We start from the raw sequence: 15,369 nt of genomic DNA, 5'->3' as shown, positions 1-15,369 counted from the left end.
CGTAGGAATCGTCTGCATGTCCTACCAACAAAATTGAAATTAGTTATTCGTGACAAATCTCCAGTACGTTTTGAAAGCAGGGAGCAACCAGTGGAATCTACACAAGAGGATATTTTCGATAAGCGAACGACAGATTTTCATCATGAGCCACGTGTTTGCGTAGAAAAGAAAAATCTGGTTGATCGTAACCCCAGTACTATGACCAACTTACCGCTTGACAATTCCGAATCACTAGATGAGACCGTACAACAATCTCAAGCAGATATTGTACCGGAACCTATTCCATTGCGTCGATCGGCAAGAGCTCGAAGGGAACCAGAAAAGCTCAAAGACTATGTGCGTTATTGACTGTTAAATTTATTTTGATACTTGATTAATTTTAGCAAACATTGTCTGATGATGTTAAGAAATTAACAAAGAATTATTTGAAGACAATTTTTATTAGATTCAAAGTTTAGTTCTAATGATGATCAAATCTAATCAGTTACAACTTACAAATGTGTTCTAGTCAATTCAATCTGTCTTAGTGTATTTAATGTATGTCCATATAATCAATTTATCATTTGAAAAGTCTGAATTGTTTAAGCTCTTTAAAGAAAAAGGGATGTTGATGTTTTATGTATTTCTGTTATGTCACAAATGTTTCTTCGTACTTGTGTTTTATGCGCATGCTCAGTCTTATATAAATTCATGTCTTCCGTCAGCTTGTTGTCTGTCTCTAACTTCAGTCTAAGTCAATCACTGGTCATTATCAACACTCGGGATCTCGTATAGGTAATTGTGAGTGGAATCGATTGGGACATTCCCCCTTAGCTACATCCTCTGCGGATGGAAAGACTGTGTCTGGAGGCACGTTCCCCCCAGAAGTTATCCATACGGGGATCATGCCTTACCTGTCTTTCTATCGCTGCTGCGTCAAATTCAATATTCTGTTCCCATGCAGGCAGCTGTCCAGTTGATGTTAATTCAACCATTACATTCTGAAAGTAGGTAAGACACAAAATTCAGCATGAACCCCTAGGACAAGTTCGGAGGAAACAAGGCCCAAAGTCACAGTCCTCGTGATTTACTCACTAGAGAATTAGTATCTCCGGACTGATCATAGGAACCTTGCAGATAATGATATACATGTGTATGAAGTAACCAGTCTTTATTTTCCTTTATTTTGATTTCATCATATATGTAGTTTATTTGAAAGAAAGGCTTATACACATAAACATTATCCTATTTCAATACAAGATCAGGCGAAGTAAAACCAGTTAACTTGACAAAACTAAAAAACATAAAGTTGATATTTAAAGTCACGTGCTATCGAACAATAAGCTCCTACAAACTTCTTGAAAATTGGTACTTAACATGTTTTCTGAAATAGATTGAATACGTTTCGCTAAATCCAAAGAGTAGTCGTGCAACACATATTCAATTCAATGAAAATGAACATTTTACTTCTGTTGTTTCATAGCTTTCAATTTTGCTCAGTCCTTTATCAGGTGCCCCATTCCATCACAGAACAGACACGGCCCAAGCTGTCGGGGTGAAATAATAGTAGATTGCTGTCTCCGCCCATAGGAAGGTCTAGGCTGGCGCATTCCATTGTAGGCGTAGGGGTAACCATATGTTTGGTAAAAGTAGGCATCGGATTCGGCTGATACTGATATGCATTCGCTAAGGGGGACTGCCATTCCCGCTTCGTCTTTTCTGCTGGGTTTCGTCCTTTTCCTGTTCTTTCTCTTTCATGTATTTTGACAGACCTTTAGTTATAATATCAGACGCTTTACCACATAATACGGTCAACGCAAGTGACACTATATTAATTAGGGCCCCGCTTGGCGGGCGCCCTTTAGTGATCAGTCTGTCCGTCCGTCCGTCCGGCTGTCCGTCCGTCCGTCCGAGATCTCTTGTCCGGGGCATATCTTCTCTCTCCTTGGCCCAATCTGGCTCATACTTCACCCACAGAGTGCCTTTGGGTAACCGGTGTGCAGTGACCTTGAACCAGGTTTCATAGTCAAAGGTCAAGGTCATAGCTGAATTATATGCAAAATCCTTGTCCGGAGCATATCTTCTCTCTCCTTGGCCCAATCTGGCTCATACTTCACCCACAGAGTGCCTTTGGGTAACCGGTGTGCAGTGATCTTGAACCAGGTTTCAAAGGTCAAGGTCATAGCTGAATTATATGAAAAATCCTTGTCCGAAGCATATCTTCTCTCTCCTTGGCCCAATCTGGCTCATACTTCACACACAGAGTGCCTTTGGGTAACCAGTGTGCAGTGACCTTGAACCAGGTTTCTTGGTTAAAGATCAAGGTCATACCCGAAATATATGAAAAATCCTTGTCTGGAGCTTATCTTCTCTCTCCTTGGCCCAATCTGGCTCATACTTCACCCACAGAGTGCCTTTGGGTAACCGGTGTGCAGTGATTTTGAACCAGGTTTCAAGGTCAAAGGTCAAGGTCATAGCAGAATTATATGAAAAATCCTTGTCCGAAGCTTATCTTCTCTCTCCTTGGCCCAATCTGTCTCATACTTCACCCACAGAGTGCCTTTGGGTAACCAGTGTGCAGTGACCTTGAACCAGGTTTTTTGGTTTAAGGTCAAGGTCATAGCCGAAATATATGAAAAATCCTTGTCTGGAGCATATCTTCTCTTTCCTTGGCCCAATCTGGCTCATACTTCACCCACAGAGTGCATTTGGGTAACCGGTGTGCAGTGACCTTGAACCAGGTTTCTAGGTCAAAGGTCAAGGTCATATCAGAATTATATGAAAATCCTTGTCTGGAGCATATCTTCTTTCTCCTTGGCCCAAACTGCCTCATACTTCACCCACAGAGTGCATTTGAGTAACCGGTGTGCAGTGACCTTGAACCAGATTTCTAGGTCAAAGCTCAAGGTCATAGCAGAATTATATGAAAAATCCTAGTCCGGAGTATATTTTCTCTCTCGTTGGCCCAATCTGGTTATTACTTCAGTCATATAGATCCACTGGTAAATGGATTTGCAATGACCTTGGTCGAAGTTTCTAGGTCATGGTCAGAACTACCCTTTCTGTTTAAAATCTTTGTTTGGTGCATAATTCTTTGCCTTTAATTCCAGTAAATTTATATAACTCGGGATACAAGATAACTAAATGACTTTTACTGTATAACACAAATGGTCCTCTTCAAAATAATCCCTTTTAAACGACCTTACATTTTCATGTTCATTGTTGAATGCGGGGCCCTTTGAGATGGCCACCATCTCAATGATATCTAGTTTTCCCTTGGTTTCTCGTCGCCTGTCTTGACAGTTCCTCAAACGTATCTGCATCCTCATGATTCAAGGATTTACCTTTGCAGCTAATTCTTCTAAAGTTAGGAGCAGAAGAGCTTTGCTATGTTTATTCTGTGAAGCAATAAGGCGTACCTTTTGTTTTAAGCCTTGCAGGTCCTCCTCTTTGTCGTTGGCTTTCTTCTTTTTCTTTGGTTTCACCTTCGTCCTCGTCTTCGCCATCTTCATCCTGAAGAAGACCCCATATGTTACAAAATCTAACTTCTACATAATAGAATACATAATTTTATTCATGTTATTACTATTAATAAGGTATAACTATCCAAAATAGCATTATATTTCTTATGGTTGTTCGAAGTACTGAAAATTCCCTTTCTGTTTTAGATCAATATCTCTGTCAGGCATTAATTTACCTTATTCTCTGTCAAATGTTGTCCGTCCGGAGCTCCAGTTTCGTTCGCAAAATGTAGTAGAACTCTGAGATTTTCTGCTGATATCTCCTTTGTGGCCATCTCCAGGATATCGCAGGCCTTTTCGCTGGTTAGATCCTTAAACTTCTGGGCCAATTCACCCCCAGAAAGTTCTTCAATAGGCATAGTAGATTTTAGTTTGGCAAAATTAAGCCGTTGGCCGGAATAATTCTTGACCTTTTCTACGACCGGTAAGATGTTCTTTCCGACTAACGTATGGCGTCGTTTCAGAATAACTGGAGGAGGCATTTCAAGTTATTCTAAAAGTATAAATAAATCAAATATGTTTATAACCATCGCCCACCAGTAGAACCATTACCTTGGTAAGACTGAAGAGGGGTTTGAAAATCTATCACAATTAAATGCATACACCGACATTAATCTAATCAACGTTTATTTATATGTGGATTATTTATTTTCCTTGTTAGTTAAATTAAACTTTAAAAAGTTCTCTAAAATAAGATGTAGAAAAAATGCAAACGAATATATATAATTTTTTTTTCAAAGCGCAGGGACAACGCTACATAAGAATGTCTGACACCTAGGGCAGCAAAAGATAACCCAATCGAGCATTTAATGCTTAAACCAAACAGCTCAAAGGAAAATCTTGTATTGTGTACAAATTCAAATACTTTTTAACATCCTCTAACAAAACTGAACTAATCATCTCAAGAAAAATAACATCATCTCACGAAACTGAACTAATCATCTCTAGCAAAATATGATTAACCAAAATGTGACGTCTTAATGTACCTATATCTTGTCCTGAGTGACAAAGTTTATGCGTACATGCAGTAAAATCATGCTCCCGTCCACCAATTTGTGTCTTTCTGACACCCGGCTATATATTGACCATGTGTGCCCGCTAAGCACTATACCATTCCAAAATACGAACTTATGCCATATACCACATAGCCTCAAGATGTAACTGTGTTTCTGAATCACTCTCATCGATATCACTGTTATCGGAATTTGCGTCAGTGCTTTGATTTGACGGACATGAGTTTCTTGCCGGAAAAAATTCCGAATGTAAATTGTCTAGCTCCTAAAATTACAAATAAAAAAAAATAAGTTCTGCTATTGGAAGGTCTCTGTCATTTCATGTTTTAAAATGTAATCTTGCGTTTTATGGTATGAAAATTAATTTTGAATTTTTAAATGTTAAGGAATGTTTCTGAAATATTTAAAAAAAAAAAAAGAATGGAAAATAACTTATGAAGAAAGGAAGGAATAAGTATTGAATAAGAATTATTCTTTTCGGTTCAGTGAATCATATAAAATTTTGTTTTATTTATTTCTACGATAATTATGTGGGTTATCCGTTTTTGTTTTGTTTTTTGTTTATAAACATGATAAAGTGAATATAGAAAAATTACCGAAACTCAAATCTAGCTAAAGAACCGTAGCTCTCCGAAAAAAATATACTGTAGAGAGCTAGGCGAGCTACAACGCAACCCATTGAAAAAAAATTGTATATTTATTTTGTTCTGGATCAACTCTATTACATTCTTATCTCATCAATCACAAAAAACTAGATTTCAAACGATTCCTTACTGTATCTAGTACTCTTGTAGCTGACATTGAATTGGATTGAAAACTAAAATGGCAGGTTATCGGTAAATAGACTAAATATTCGATTATCTCAATGTCAGGGCCATGGGAGCTATTATTTAACAACAATTGTAAGAAATGTTTTGTTGTGGAAACAGTGAAAGAATATGTTAGTAACTAAACTTTAAATAATATTTTGAGATTACAGTTTTATAAACACGGATAAATAAGTTGAGAATCATCGCACTTTTTCGTTTGCAATAAATATATAGTTTTTTTTTAAATGGGCGGCACTGTAACTCTCTGGTCTTTCAATTTACAAAGGTTGATAATGTATTGAAATATGCGGGGGCTGGTGAAATTATCACTAATCATTTTGCTGTGTTTTCTTTTTTTAAATTAATGAATTAATCAGAAACAAATAACGTTCGAAATTATTTTTGAACAAATGAACAAATCTACAAATTAAAATGCTACTCACAGACAATTCCATCATCAGAAATTATACATGACGCACCTAGAAGAAAACGTCGCGAACACCAGCTTTATGCCGTCACGCCTTGAAATTATTACGTTAACTTTAGCGCTCATTTTCTCGATAACGTCACAATGCAGATAAGGGTGGTTTTCGCTTGACGGGCATCATATGTAACATCAATACTTCAAGTCAATGTACTAAAATCGCGTGACTGCCGCATCACGTGACTAGTCCAAATATAAAATATAATCGTCCTCGATATGTAGTTATTAATCATAATTACAATTATCCGATATAAATAATGTACTAAAAATAATCGCCATCCCGATTATGAATACATTTTTAAATACAAAATTTAGCCGATATTTCCATTGCGCACCATAACTGTACTGCGTAGTCGCCATTTTAAAGTTACGTGCAAAAATATAGTTCTTACTCTCAACCGCTTTTGAGATAATACAAACGCTAAATAAACCAACAAAAATAAAACGAAGTTTTATCTATATAAAATAAACATTAGTAGTAATGACTTTGAAAACTTCATAAGTCAAAGAACATAGATTTTTAGCGTAAGGATTTTTGATATGCAGTGTTACCGTAGTTCTCAACACATACGAGGTAAAGCAGGAGAGGGAACCAGACTGGCCTGTTTGTTTACATTCAGCCGCGGTACCAGATTAATTCTGATTCTGACAAAATCGGACCGTGGTATTAGGATTGAAAAACTCACTGTCAGTGTCTTATCATTTATATTGATAGTTTTAAAATATTTTTTTCATCAGAATAAAAACGTGATTCATGTAAGAAATCCATTCTACTCTGTAAATGAGCCGGCCGTCTCTCTGTACTTCTGCCTCACTGATGGCACTCATCATGTTTCCAATCTTGTGCCTAAACACTACATTATTGAAGTATATGTTATACTTTGGTGCTGCACGCGACTGTTGAAATAAAAATGGACACAGTGGGTTCAATCTTCGGATAAGTTTCACAAAGCTCCTCAACGGACAGCGATCATTATTTTTGAAAAAAAAAAATTATTAGTACCAGTTTTTTCCGCAATGTTCTTACATTTTATGAAAACACATATTTTTTTGAACTTTTTTAGTATTAGAACATACCTTTAAAGGACTCCGATCCTCAGCCAGGAAGGACAACTCTGTAATTGTCAATTTAATTTAAAGAGTCTCAAAATGAAGCTTGAAATTAAAACTTTTCATGCAACAATTTTCATTATATTCCTCTCAATGTGCTTTAAGGTTCTTTGAATTTCTCAGAGAGATCTAATAAAAAGTTGAAATTTTTACCCCGCAAAAGCATTTTAAACTAGTGGGTACTGTTTTTTTTAAAACAAAAACACGTTTCCCCTTCTTTACCAACATTTGCAAATGCAGTTTTACTATCAAGGTAAAAAATGATAATGCATTGCCAAAAATGATCTTAAGTTATGGTCTGGTCTTGTTTTTTTTTTCTTAATATAACCTGAAATGAAGAAAGTGGTCAAGGTCAAATAATTTGATGTAGTGTATTTAGGCTTAATGTTGTCTTAATTTCTTCCAAATTTTAATTCCTAACGTCAAGAAAGGTCTCAAGCTATGACTTAGGATATTTTTCATATGAACCTTTGACCTTGACCCAATTATAATTTTTAAATCATACCTGTTGTAGCCTTTCCTTAATACTATTCAAAACATTATAAACGCATCAATAATAAGCGTAAATTAACTCAAAGCATGTGTTTACCCCATGTTAATGTTTACAGATAAACTCGATTACTTTAAATGATCCAATTTATCAGAATGAAGATGATCCAAATGAATCTTCAACTGGTACTTTTTTTTATTTCATACATCCATTTCATGTATACGAAGAACCGATATCAAGTTTAAACAAGACAATATAGGCGTTTAAATGTTTCAGTTGCATAAAAATTTTATTATGCACGCTTTTATTATCCATTGTTGCTTTATATCCTTTGTTTACGTCTTTTCTTTTTTGTGTAGTTGTATCTATCGTCATCAGTATATCGTCCTCCCACCCTTGTATTTGTCGTCATTTGTGTACTGTATCGCCTCCGCCGCCACAATGTAGTGGCGTTGGCTCCAATGGACGACGATGAAGAGGAAGAGACCGAGTTGATTGTAGAATTTGGCATTGGGAACAAATAAGAGAAACCCCGAGAACCCTCTGAGGCCAGCCCAGCGGTTATTCGATCTCTGTCTAAATATAAGCTCCTGTGATTTTTTTTGTCTTTTTTGGTCTTCTGTTAATTTGTTTTATAGTAAAGTGATCATATAAGTTATATGCGATTTATACAGTCTAATGTTATATTCCTTTTTTTCTTAGTTTGTGTAAAGCCTTTTTAGTGAAGAACTAATGTGCTTTTCTTCATTTGATTTATTGTTGAATAGAAAATGTATGTTGTAGTAAGAAATTGAAAAATAAACAACACAGTTATACAGTACAATGTTACAAAAACATCAAGTAAAACAGCACAATAAATGCAACTCAGGCAGACTAGTACATATCACTATGTGTTTCATTCTATAAATGACTCAATAAAAATATCTCTCTTAATACAAACTTGATTCTTATGACATTTTGTAAAAAAAACAAATTGCTAAACTTAATATGTAATGAGACTTAATGTTTTGATTAGATAATTCGAATTGACAATACTTATAATCTGTCGTACATGAATTATGCGACTGAGTACGTGACATACAAAGACCATGTGCGCCGTAACCTTGACATTAGCTACCGTTTCTAAATTTAGACAAAAGTACCGAATCATGTTTCATAAAATTCCACACATACTACAAATGCATACATCTTTAACTTGCACAAGGTTTATAATAAATCACTAAGACATATAATAAACAAGAAAAACTTACTCTATGCGGGACTAAAACAGCCAAACATGACATAAAGCTTGCAGATTTGATGCGGGCGCCATGCCGTACACAAAACTCAAACGGAAATAGTATGTAAAAATCAAACAGATAACGGATTCAATCCGGAAAGCTATCAAAGGGAAACAACTCAATTTCATGTAACACTACACTCCCCGTCTGATTTATCACTCTTTACAAACTCTGCCCTACATTTACACTGATAGCACAAAAAATACTACTTGTATGTAGAAAATACATGTTAAACAAAAATATCAAAACATGGTATACACAAAGAACGTTACATGTAAATCAAGTTCGTGTACTACATGGTTACACAGTAATTAATGGAATCACTTCCGTAGCGGGCCTGATGAAGACGCATGGCTTTCCTTCCTTGATGATACGTACTTCGATTTTGCGTACCCGACCGTCCGACTCACTTGGAAATACACGGTTTATGATACCTACTGGCCAGTCATTGCGCGCACTTTCTTTGCATTTCTTTACATTCCCATCCTTAAGATTGTCCGTTGAATCCTGCCATTTCTGCCGAGGTTGTGGCGTGGAAAGGAACTCGGTTTTCCATCGCTTCCAGAAAGTGTTAGCCATAACCTGGACCATTTTCCACTGACTTCGGTACATGTCCTTGACATCAAGATCCTGGAATTCACTTGGTACTTCATGAGTTTTCTGTGTCAGTAAATTCTGTGGCGATAGAACGAATGGTGCTTCAACATCTGTTGACATAGGCACCAAAGGCCTTGAATTCATTATAGCCATGACCTCTGCCATAAAGGTCGTCAAAGCCTCATGAGTCAGCTTCCCATGTTTGGTATCCATAAGCATTGCCCCAAGGATGCGACGGGCAATGCCTATCATCCTTTCCCATGTGCCTCCAAAATGGGATGCGTGGGGAGGATTAAACCTCCATACAATCCTCTTGTGCGCTAGAAATGTCTTCAGACTGTGGTCTTCCACGTTCACTACATTCATCTGCAGCTCAGCAGCAGCCCCTACGAAGTTAGTCCCTCTATCTGACCTGAATTCAGAGACCGCACCACGAACTGCAACAAACCTTCTTAAGGCGTTGATGAAAGAAGACGAGGTCATCTCCTCAATGACCTCGATGTGGACTGCTCTACTATACTAACAGGTGAACAACACTGCCCAACGTTTTGAGTCTGCGCTGCCCCCTCTTGTTCGTCTCGTGATGACACTCCAAGGGCCAAAAACATCCACATCAACAAAGGTGAAGGGTGTTGACCTTGTAAGGCGGACTTTAGGAATGTCAGCCATTTTCTGACATAATGGCTTCCCTCTCATCTTGCGGCAGGTCACGCAGTGATGAATGATTGATGACACGAAGCGTTTCCCTCCAGAGATCCATAGGCCCTCACTTCGTATAGCACCTTCTGTCAGATGACGCCCTTGGTGGTAGATTTTCTCATGATGATGATGCACCAATAGTCGGGCAACATGGCTCTTGCCAGGTATAAGGATGGGTGTCATCTCCCCTTCAGGTAAGTCCGACAATTTGATTCGTCCACCAACTCGCAGCAAGCCGTCATCAAGGTAAGGAGACAGAGTCAGAATTGTACTGTCTCTTGGAAGGGGTTTTCCTGCACGTAATGCGCATAGTTCTTTCTGATAATACTGTTGATGAACCTCTTTAATGATCATCATCTCAGTTTCTCGACGAGATATTTCATCCACCTTCCCTGCTTTCTTCCTGATGCATTTTTTGATGAAGATAATGGCCCTCACAAGGCTCAGCCAACTACCAAAACGACTGAAACGTGATGTTCCTAAAAATGGCTTGGTTGATACTGAGACAGTCTTAAGGGTCACTATCTCTGGTCGTACTTCACTATCTTGATCTGGGTTCACCAAAGAAAATGTCTCATTCTGGAAATTGTTTGTATTTACTTTGAGGAAGTCTGGTCCCTTTAACCACAAACTATCACTGAGTTGTTCTGGCAAAAGTCCACGAGTTCCTTGATCAGCAGGGTTTTCATCTGTTGTTACATAATTCCATTGGTGTTGAGAAGAACTCTTACGTATCCTAGACACACGGTTGCATACATATACATAAAAACGTCGGCGCTCATTTGACAGATACCCCAGCACTACTTTGCTGTCAGAGTAATACCTGATGTCCTCTAAGGGTAAGTCAAGTTCTTTTGAAAGCATCTCACCAAGCTCCACGGCTAGGACGGCAGCACAGAGTTCCAATCTTGGAATCGTGTGTCCACTTTTTGGTGCAACTTTACATTTGCCGAATACGAATCCTACAGAGATCTTCTCATCCACGGTTCTACCTCTCAGGTAAGCACATGCAGCTACTTCCGATCAAATAAAAGATATATTTTATAAGTAAAAGGATTTCAAGTTGTCCTCTCAGAATCCACTGTTACCAGCATTTATGTCCCACAACCTTAAACGTCTGCACAGAATGCAAAAATAGGCCTGTCAATACTTCTGTCAATTTCAGATGTGTTTCCTGTGCTACTTAGATTCATTTTAGTCTGACCTTAGTACCATTGTTACATATATACCACTGTTAGCTTCGTTGGTGTGATTTCTACGTACAAATTAGAGAATATTTCTACTTGTATTTCTTTTTCTTGACTTTAAGTCCACCACTAGATAAAACAATACAATAAAACGTTTAAGGAAGTATCGTTTGGAAAGGTGGAGACTTTCATCAAATTAAATGTTGATGGAAGGGGTGATTTCTTCCTGGCTGTGGTGAGGATTATGGACAAATACGATACTGTAGCTGACCATCCTCGAAGTTCTTCAACCACTCACAAGGTTCAATTGAAACCACCATCCGGACACCTGTAAGCAGTTCTTGTTCAGGACATTTTGGATGTGTGCGTTTGTGTTACTTTGAGTGACGCTCTTAGTTTGTGTCCATAGATCCCAACAGGGTCGAACGCGAGAGAAGTGTGAACTCAGTAAACAAAAACATTTCATGGTCATACTGAAGTTGCCATTCAAGATCACTCACTATGAGATAGAGACATTTATGAATACTTATTTTTGCCTAACCAGGTGCCAAAAAAAAAATCAAAAACAAAAATGACGGCACCTACACATCCCGACATGTCTTAAACTTAAAACAACCCGACACTGTTAATGAAGCATTTGGTCAGTTGCTCATATTTCGAAATTAATTAAGAGTGTTTCGGCAGTATCAATAACAAATGTCATTACATATATATGATAAGGTCTGCCATCAACAGGGGTTCATCTTATGCAAAAATCATTTAAATTCCTTGAATCTTATTTCATTTTAATTTGGACATAATGATAAGATCGCCTATATTCTTGTGTTTGCTGTATGCCACCATAGAGGTTGATGTGCATAATTCTTTGCAAACTTCACCATCTAGTATGCAATCCTAATATTTCATAAGTCGTTTCCTTAACCCTTTTATACATGGGTTAAACTTGGTGACCAGAACGTTGGGCACAGTATTTTGTTGTTTTTCTTCTTTGATTTTTTTTAGAAAGTCCGTTCTATTTGCAGAAATAGTTTCCTGCATGATAGGTTCAATTTCTGAATGTATATATTCTGCGGTATTGGTGAGAGTATCGTCAACAATTTACTGGCTGCCTTGGAACTCCCTAATATTCCCCAACCACCCTAAAGAGAAGGGAACGAGAGGCAGGATCTGCATTTGAAGCAGTTGCTACTGAGACATGTGGTGATGCAATTGCAGCTGAAAGTAGAAGGTAAAAGAAATATATGTCAAAAGTGTTTTGGTACAGAAGTAAAAAAAATACATAATTATAGTATCATCTACGTTTATTACATGAAAGTTATACTTTGTAATGCATCAAATTAAACTATACATACATATTTTCCTTTCCTGCTTTATTTGAGAGAAATGTTTGTTCATTTTCAGTTGTCAGAGTGAAGATGACCAGGCCGTATCCTTTAATGCTGGCTGGCAAACCAGGGGAAGTGGAAGGGACTATGTTAGTTAATCTGGTGTGAATTTAAAATACTTTTTTTGTTCCAACTTTTATTGCAATTTTGATATTATGCATGTTTAACTGTTTGTAAATGTAGTTATACTAATTTTTTTTTTAATTTCAGGTCATAGAATTATGATGAGAGTAAATACTGGAAAATTGTTGAGTTATGCTGTTCGCTGTAAACAGTGTCGATTTTGTGATAAGGCTGTGGATAAAGAGAATCCAAAAGAACATGATTGCAGAAAGAATTTGGAAAAATCCTCAAAAGCAATGTAGTCGAATATGGCAGAGGAAATGCTGCATGAATTTAAATCCAAGGAATTCCATGTTAAAAAACTAATCATAGAATTGATACTACTACTTTTTTAAACACCCAATTTTATGTTAACGCCCCCAAAATCTACCTGATTCAAGATCAATAATTTACTGCCTGTCAATCATTAAAAAAACAATAGCTTCTGAATTGATTGACAGGTCAGCAACCTGTGCTTACCGATAATCTGAGTTTGCATGTTTTGAAAACAATTACCTGGTCACGCGTCAAACGCTTTCATGTACCCGCATAGTATACACGCAGAGAACTCCAATATGCTTGTATTTCATTAAAAAAAAAATTGAAAGTAGATTATTAAAACATTGACATAATAACATATTTCTTTTCTATCGTCACTGCTGTTTGTTACTTGTAAGTGTTATATCGTCCACGTTTATCTGTAGAAAAAAGACCGCGTCCACAGAAACCGGCTCTATTTGCCGTAATTAGAAGTCCAAATCCGACGAATTAAATTATTTTTTAAAGAAATGGAATATAAGGAAAATATTCAGCACTAATAAACGGCACAGCGTAGTTTTATTTTGTACTATGGCTACAACCCGCTCGATGTTGCACAGAAATTGATGTCAGTATTAATGCTCGAATTTTCTCTAGATAGCGTCTGTATATATACGTAATGAAAATTTGAAGATATTTTATATTGGTCGATTCTGAAAAGAAATCTGTCTAACAATTAAATTTTGTTAACATACGAAGAATAAAAAATATTGAATATTTTGGACAAAAACACCACTGTTACATTGACCACTTCCCCTCTTCAGGTAACCGTACGGTAAAAAATTGGGTCTTTAAGGTTATAATTTTATGCTATAAAAATAGTGCATAACCAATGGTTTCCTATCCACAAAAGTGGAAAATCAAATTAGCTGATGAAAATAAGGTATCAATTCAATTCATGGTAATCACGAACAGTATTCAAACTCAGGTATATTAATCCAATCAAATCAAGGAACGGAACAAAAACGGACATTTAAATCATTTAATGTAGGATCAGGTGTCTTGGAGGAGAGGACAACGCTGCCGACTAGTCCCATGCGCTGTCCTGTCAAGATCGAGAAATTAAGGAAGAATCTGGCTTACGTCAATCAGTGTGTAAATTATGACCGAACAAAACTGTGGGAAGGGGGGGGGGTTATTGTCCGAGAGGAAATGTTCTATACGTTAACGATGATGACATTAAGGCCCACCTAACCCTTACGGACACCACACACCCTAAGTATCTAAAAACGCGAAGCGTACCATACGCAATGCGGCCAAAGATAGAGAAGGAGTTAGATCGACTCCAAAACGAGGGAATAATAAGACCTGTGGCGCACAGTGATTGGGCAACACCCATTGTTCCAGCCCTGAAAAAGAATGGTGACATTCGCATATGTGGGGATTACAGAGTCACTGTCAACCCGGTATTGAAGGTTGATGAACACCCGTTGCCTAAAATCGACATCTTCGCAAACCTCTCTGGAGGAAAGAAGTTTTCCAAAATCGACCTTACACAAGCATAGCACCAGATGGAGCTTGATGAAGCATCGAAACAACTTCTCGTGATCAACACTCACAAAGGGCTGTATTTATATAACCGACTGGTATTTGGAATTCCTTCAGCCCAGGCTATGTGGCAGCGAACCACAGAACAAGTTCTACAGGGCATTCCACACACTCAGTGCATCTTGGCATATTTCGTATATCATTTATTTAGTATTTATTATTTCTTCACGATTGGGTAAGATATGTAATAAAAAATTGAATATAAAGTGGAGAAGTACATTTTTCAGCCAATTGAAATTCAATGTTTCATTTTCCCTATACTTTTAAGCAGAATACAGTTTGTGCATTGCATTGCATCTTCCTGAGTGAAGATCCTAATATTTTTACTTTTACTCTGATTGTTAAACTTGACATGATAAAACAATATTAGCGTGATTTATTACCCTCATCATTGGTAAGAATATGAACTTAATTGGAGACAAAAATATATTACTAGTATTGATGTCATACGATCTGCACTATACACTTTCTTTTGGGAAATACAAATGCAAATTATGGACGACAAACAGAAAGCTCTGAAGAGAGCTTCCCTAGTGAAACTGGATTAACAGGGACTCTCAAAATGGCAGTGAAACCTGTAGAAAATGCCAATGACTGGATGAAAAGATAAAATCTTCAATTCGGATGTAAGATCTGATGATGGAAACTTTATTTTTTTCAAAGCATATGCATTACAAAATATTTCTATCATCTACCTCACACATCATTGGTCAACTGTTGTACAGTTTCCGATATTGATGTCCTCCGTTTTACGTTGAGGTAATATACTGCAGAAGAAATAACTCAAAACCATCAGAGTTACAATAGATTCTTCACAGAAGATGATACTTTACCAAACATTCAGATA

At 37.1% G+C, this 15,369-nt stretch overlaps 2 protein-coding genes across 2 annotated transcripts; both read right to left on the bottom strand.

Moving 5' to 3' along the window:
- Nucleotides 1-8,986: 8,986 nt before the first annotated feature.
- Nucleotides 8,987-9,766, bottom strand: LOC134266275 (uncharacterized). Its single transcript, XM_062748490.1, has one exon. It carries the CDS (start codon nt 9,764-9,766, stop codon nt 8,987-8,989), a length of 780 nt encoding a protein of 259 aa, XP_062604474.1.
- Nucleotides 9,767-9,802: 36 nt separating this feature from the next.
- On the bottom strand, nt 9,803-11,175 carry LOC134266274 (uncharacterized). Its single transcript, XM_062748489.1, has 2 exons — nt 11,133-11,175; nt 9,803-10,998 (listed from the first exon to the last, which is right to left on the bottom strand). Exons 1-2 carry the CDS (start codon nt 11,173-11,175, stop codon nt 9,803-9,805), a joined length of 1,239 nt encoding a protein of 412 aa, XP_062604473.1.
- Nucleotides 11,176-15,369: the final 4,194 nt, after the last annotated feature.

This window comes from Saccostrea cucullata, unplaced genomic scaffold (genome assembly GCF_032062105.1).
Source record: "Saccostrea cucullata isolate Sc308-1 unplaced genomic scaffold, CSIRO_AGI_Scuc_v1 ctg2133, whole genome shotgun sequence".
Taxonomy (NCBI): domain Eukaryota; kingdom Metazoa; phylum Mollusca; class Bivalvia; order Ostreida; family Ostreidae; genus Saccostrea; species Saccostrea cuccullata.
The sequence above is the reverse complement of the archived record's forward strand: the minus strand, read 5'-3'. Positions and strand labels throughout refer to the sequence as shown.

What these genes read in the sequence shown, in the direction of transcription:
- LOC134266275 (XM_062748490.1), bottom strand. Translation starts at nt 9,766, where the DNA reads ATGACCTCGTCTTCTTTCATCAACGCCTTAAGAAGGTTTGTTGCAGTT.
- LOC134266274 (XM_062748489.1), bottom strand. Translation starts at nt 11,175, where the DNA reads ATGAATCTAAGTAGCACAGGAAACACATCTGAAATTGACAGAA. An exon ending in CACATCTGAAATTGACAGAA is followed by an intron (nt 10,999 to 11,132) that starts GTATTGACAGGC and finishes TTTGATCGGAAG; the next exon opens with TAGCTGCATGTGCTTACCTG.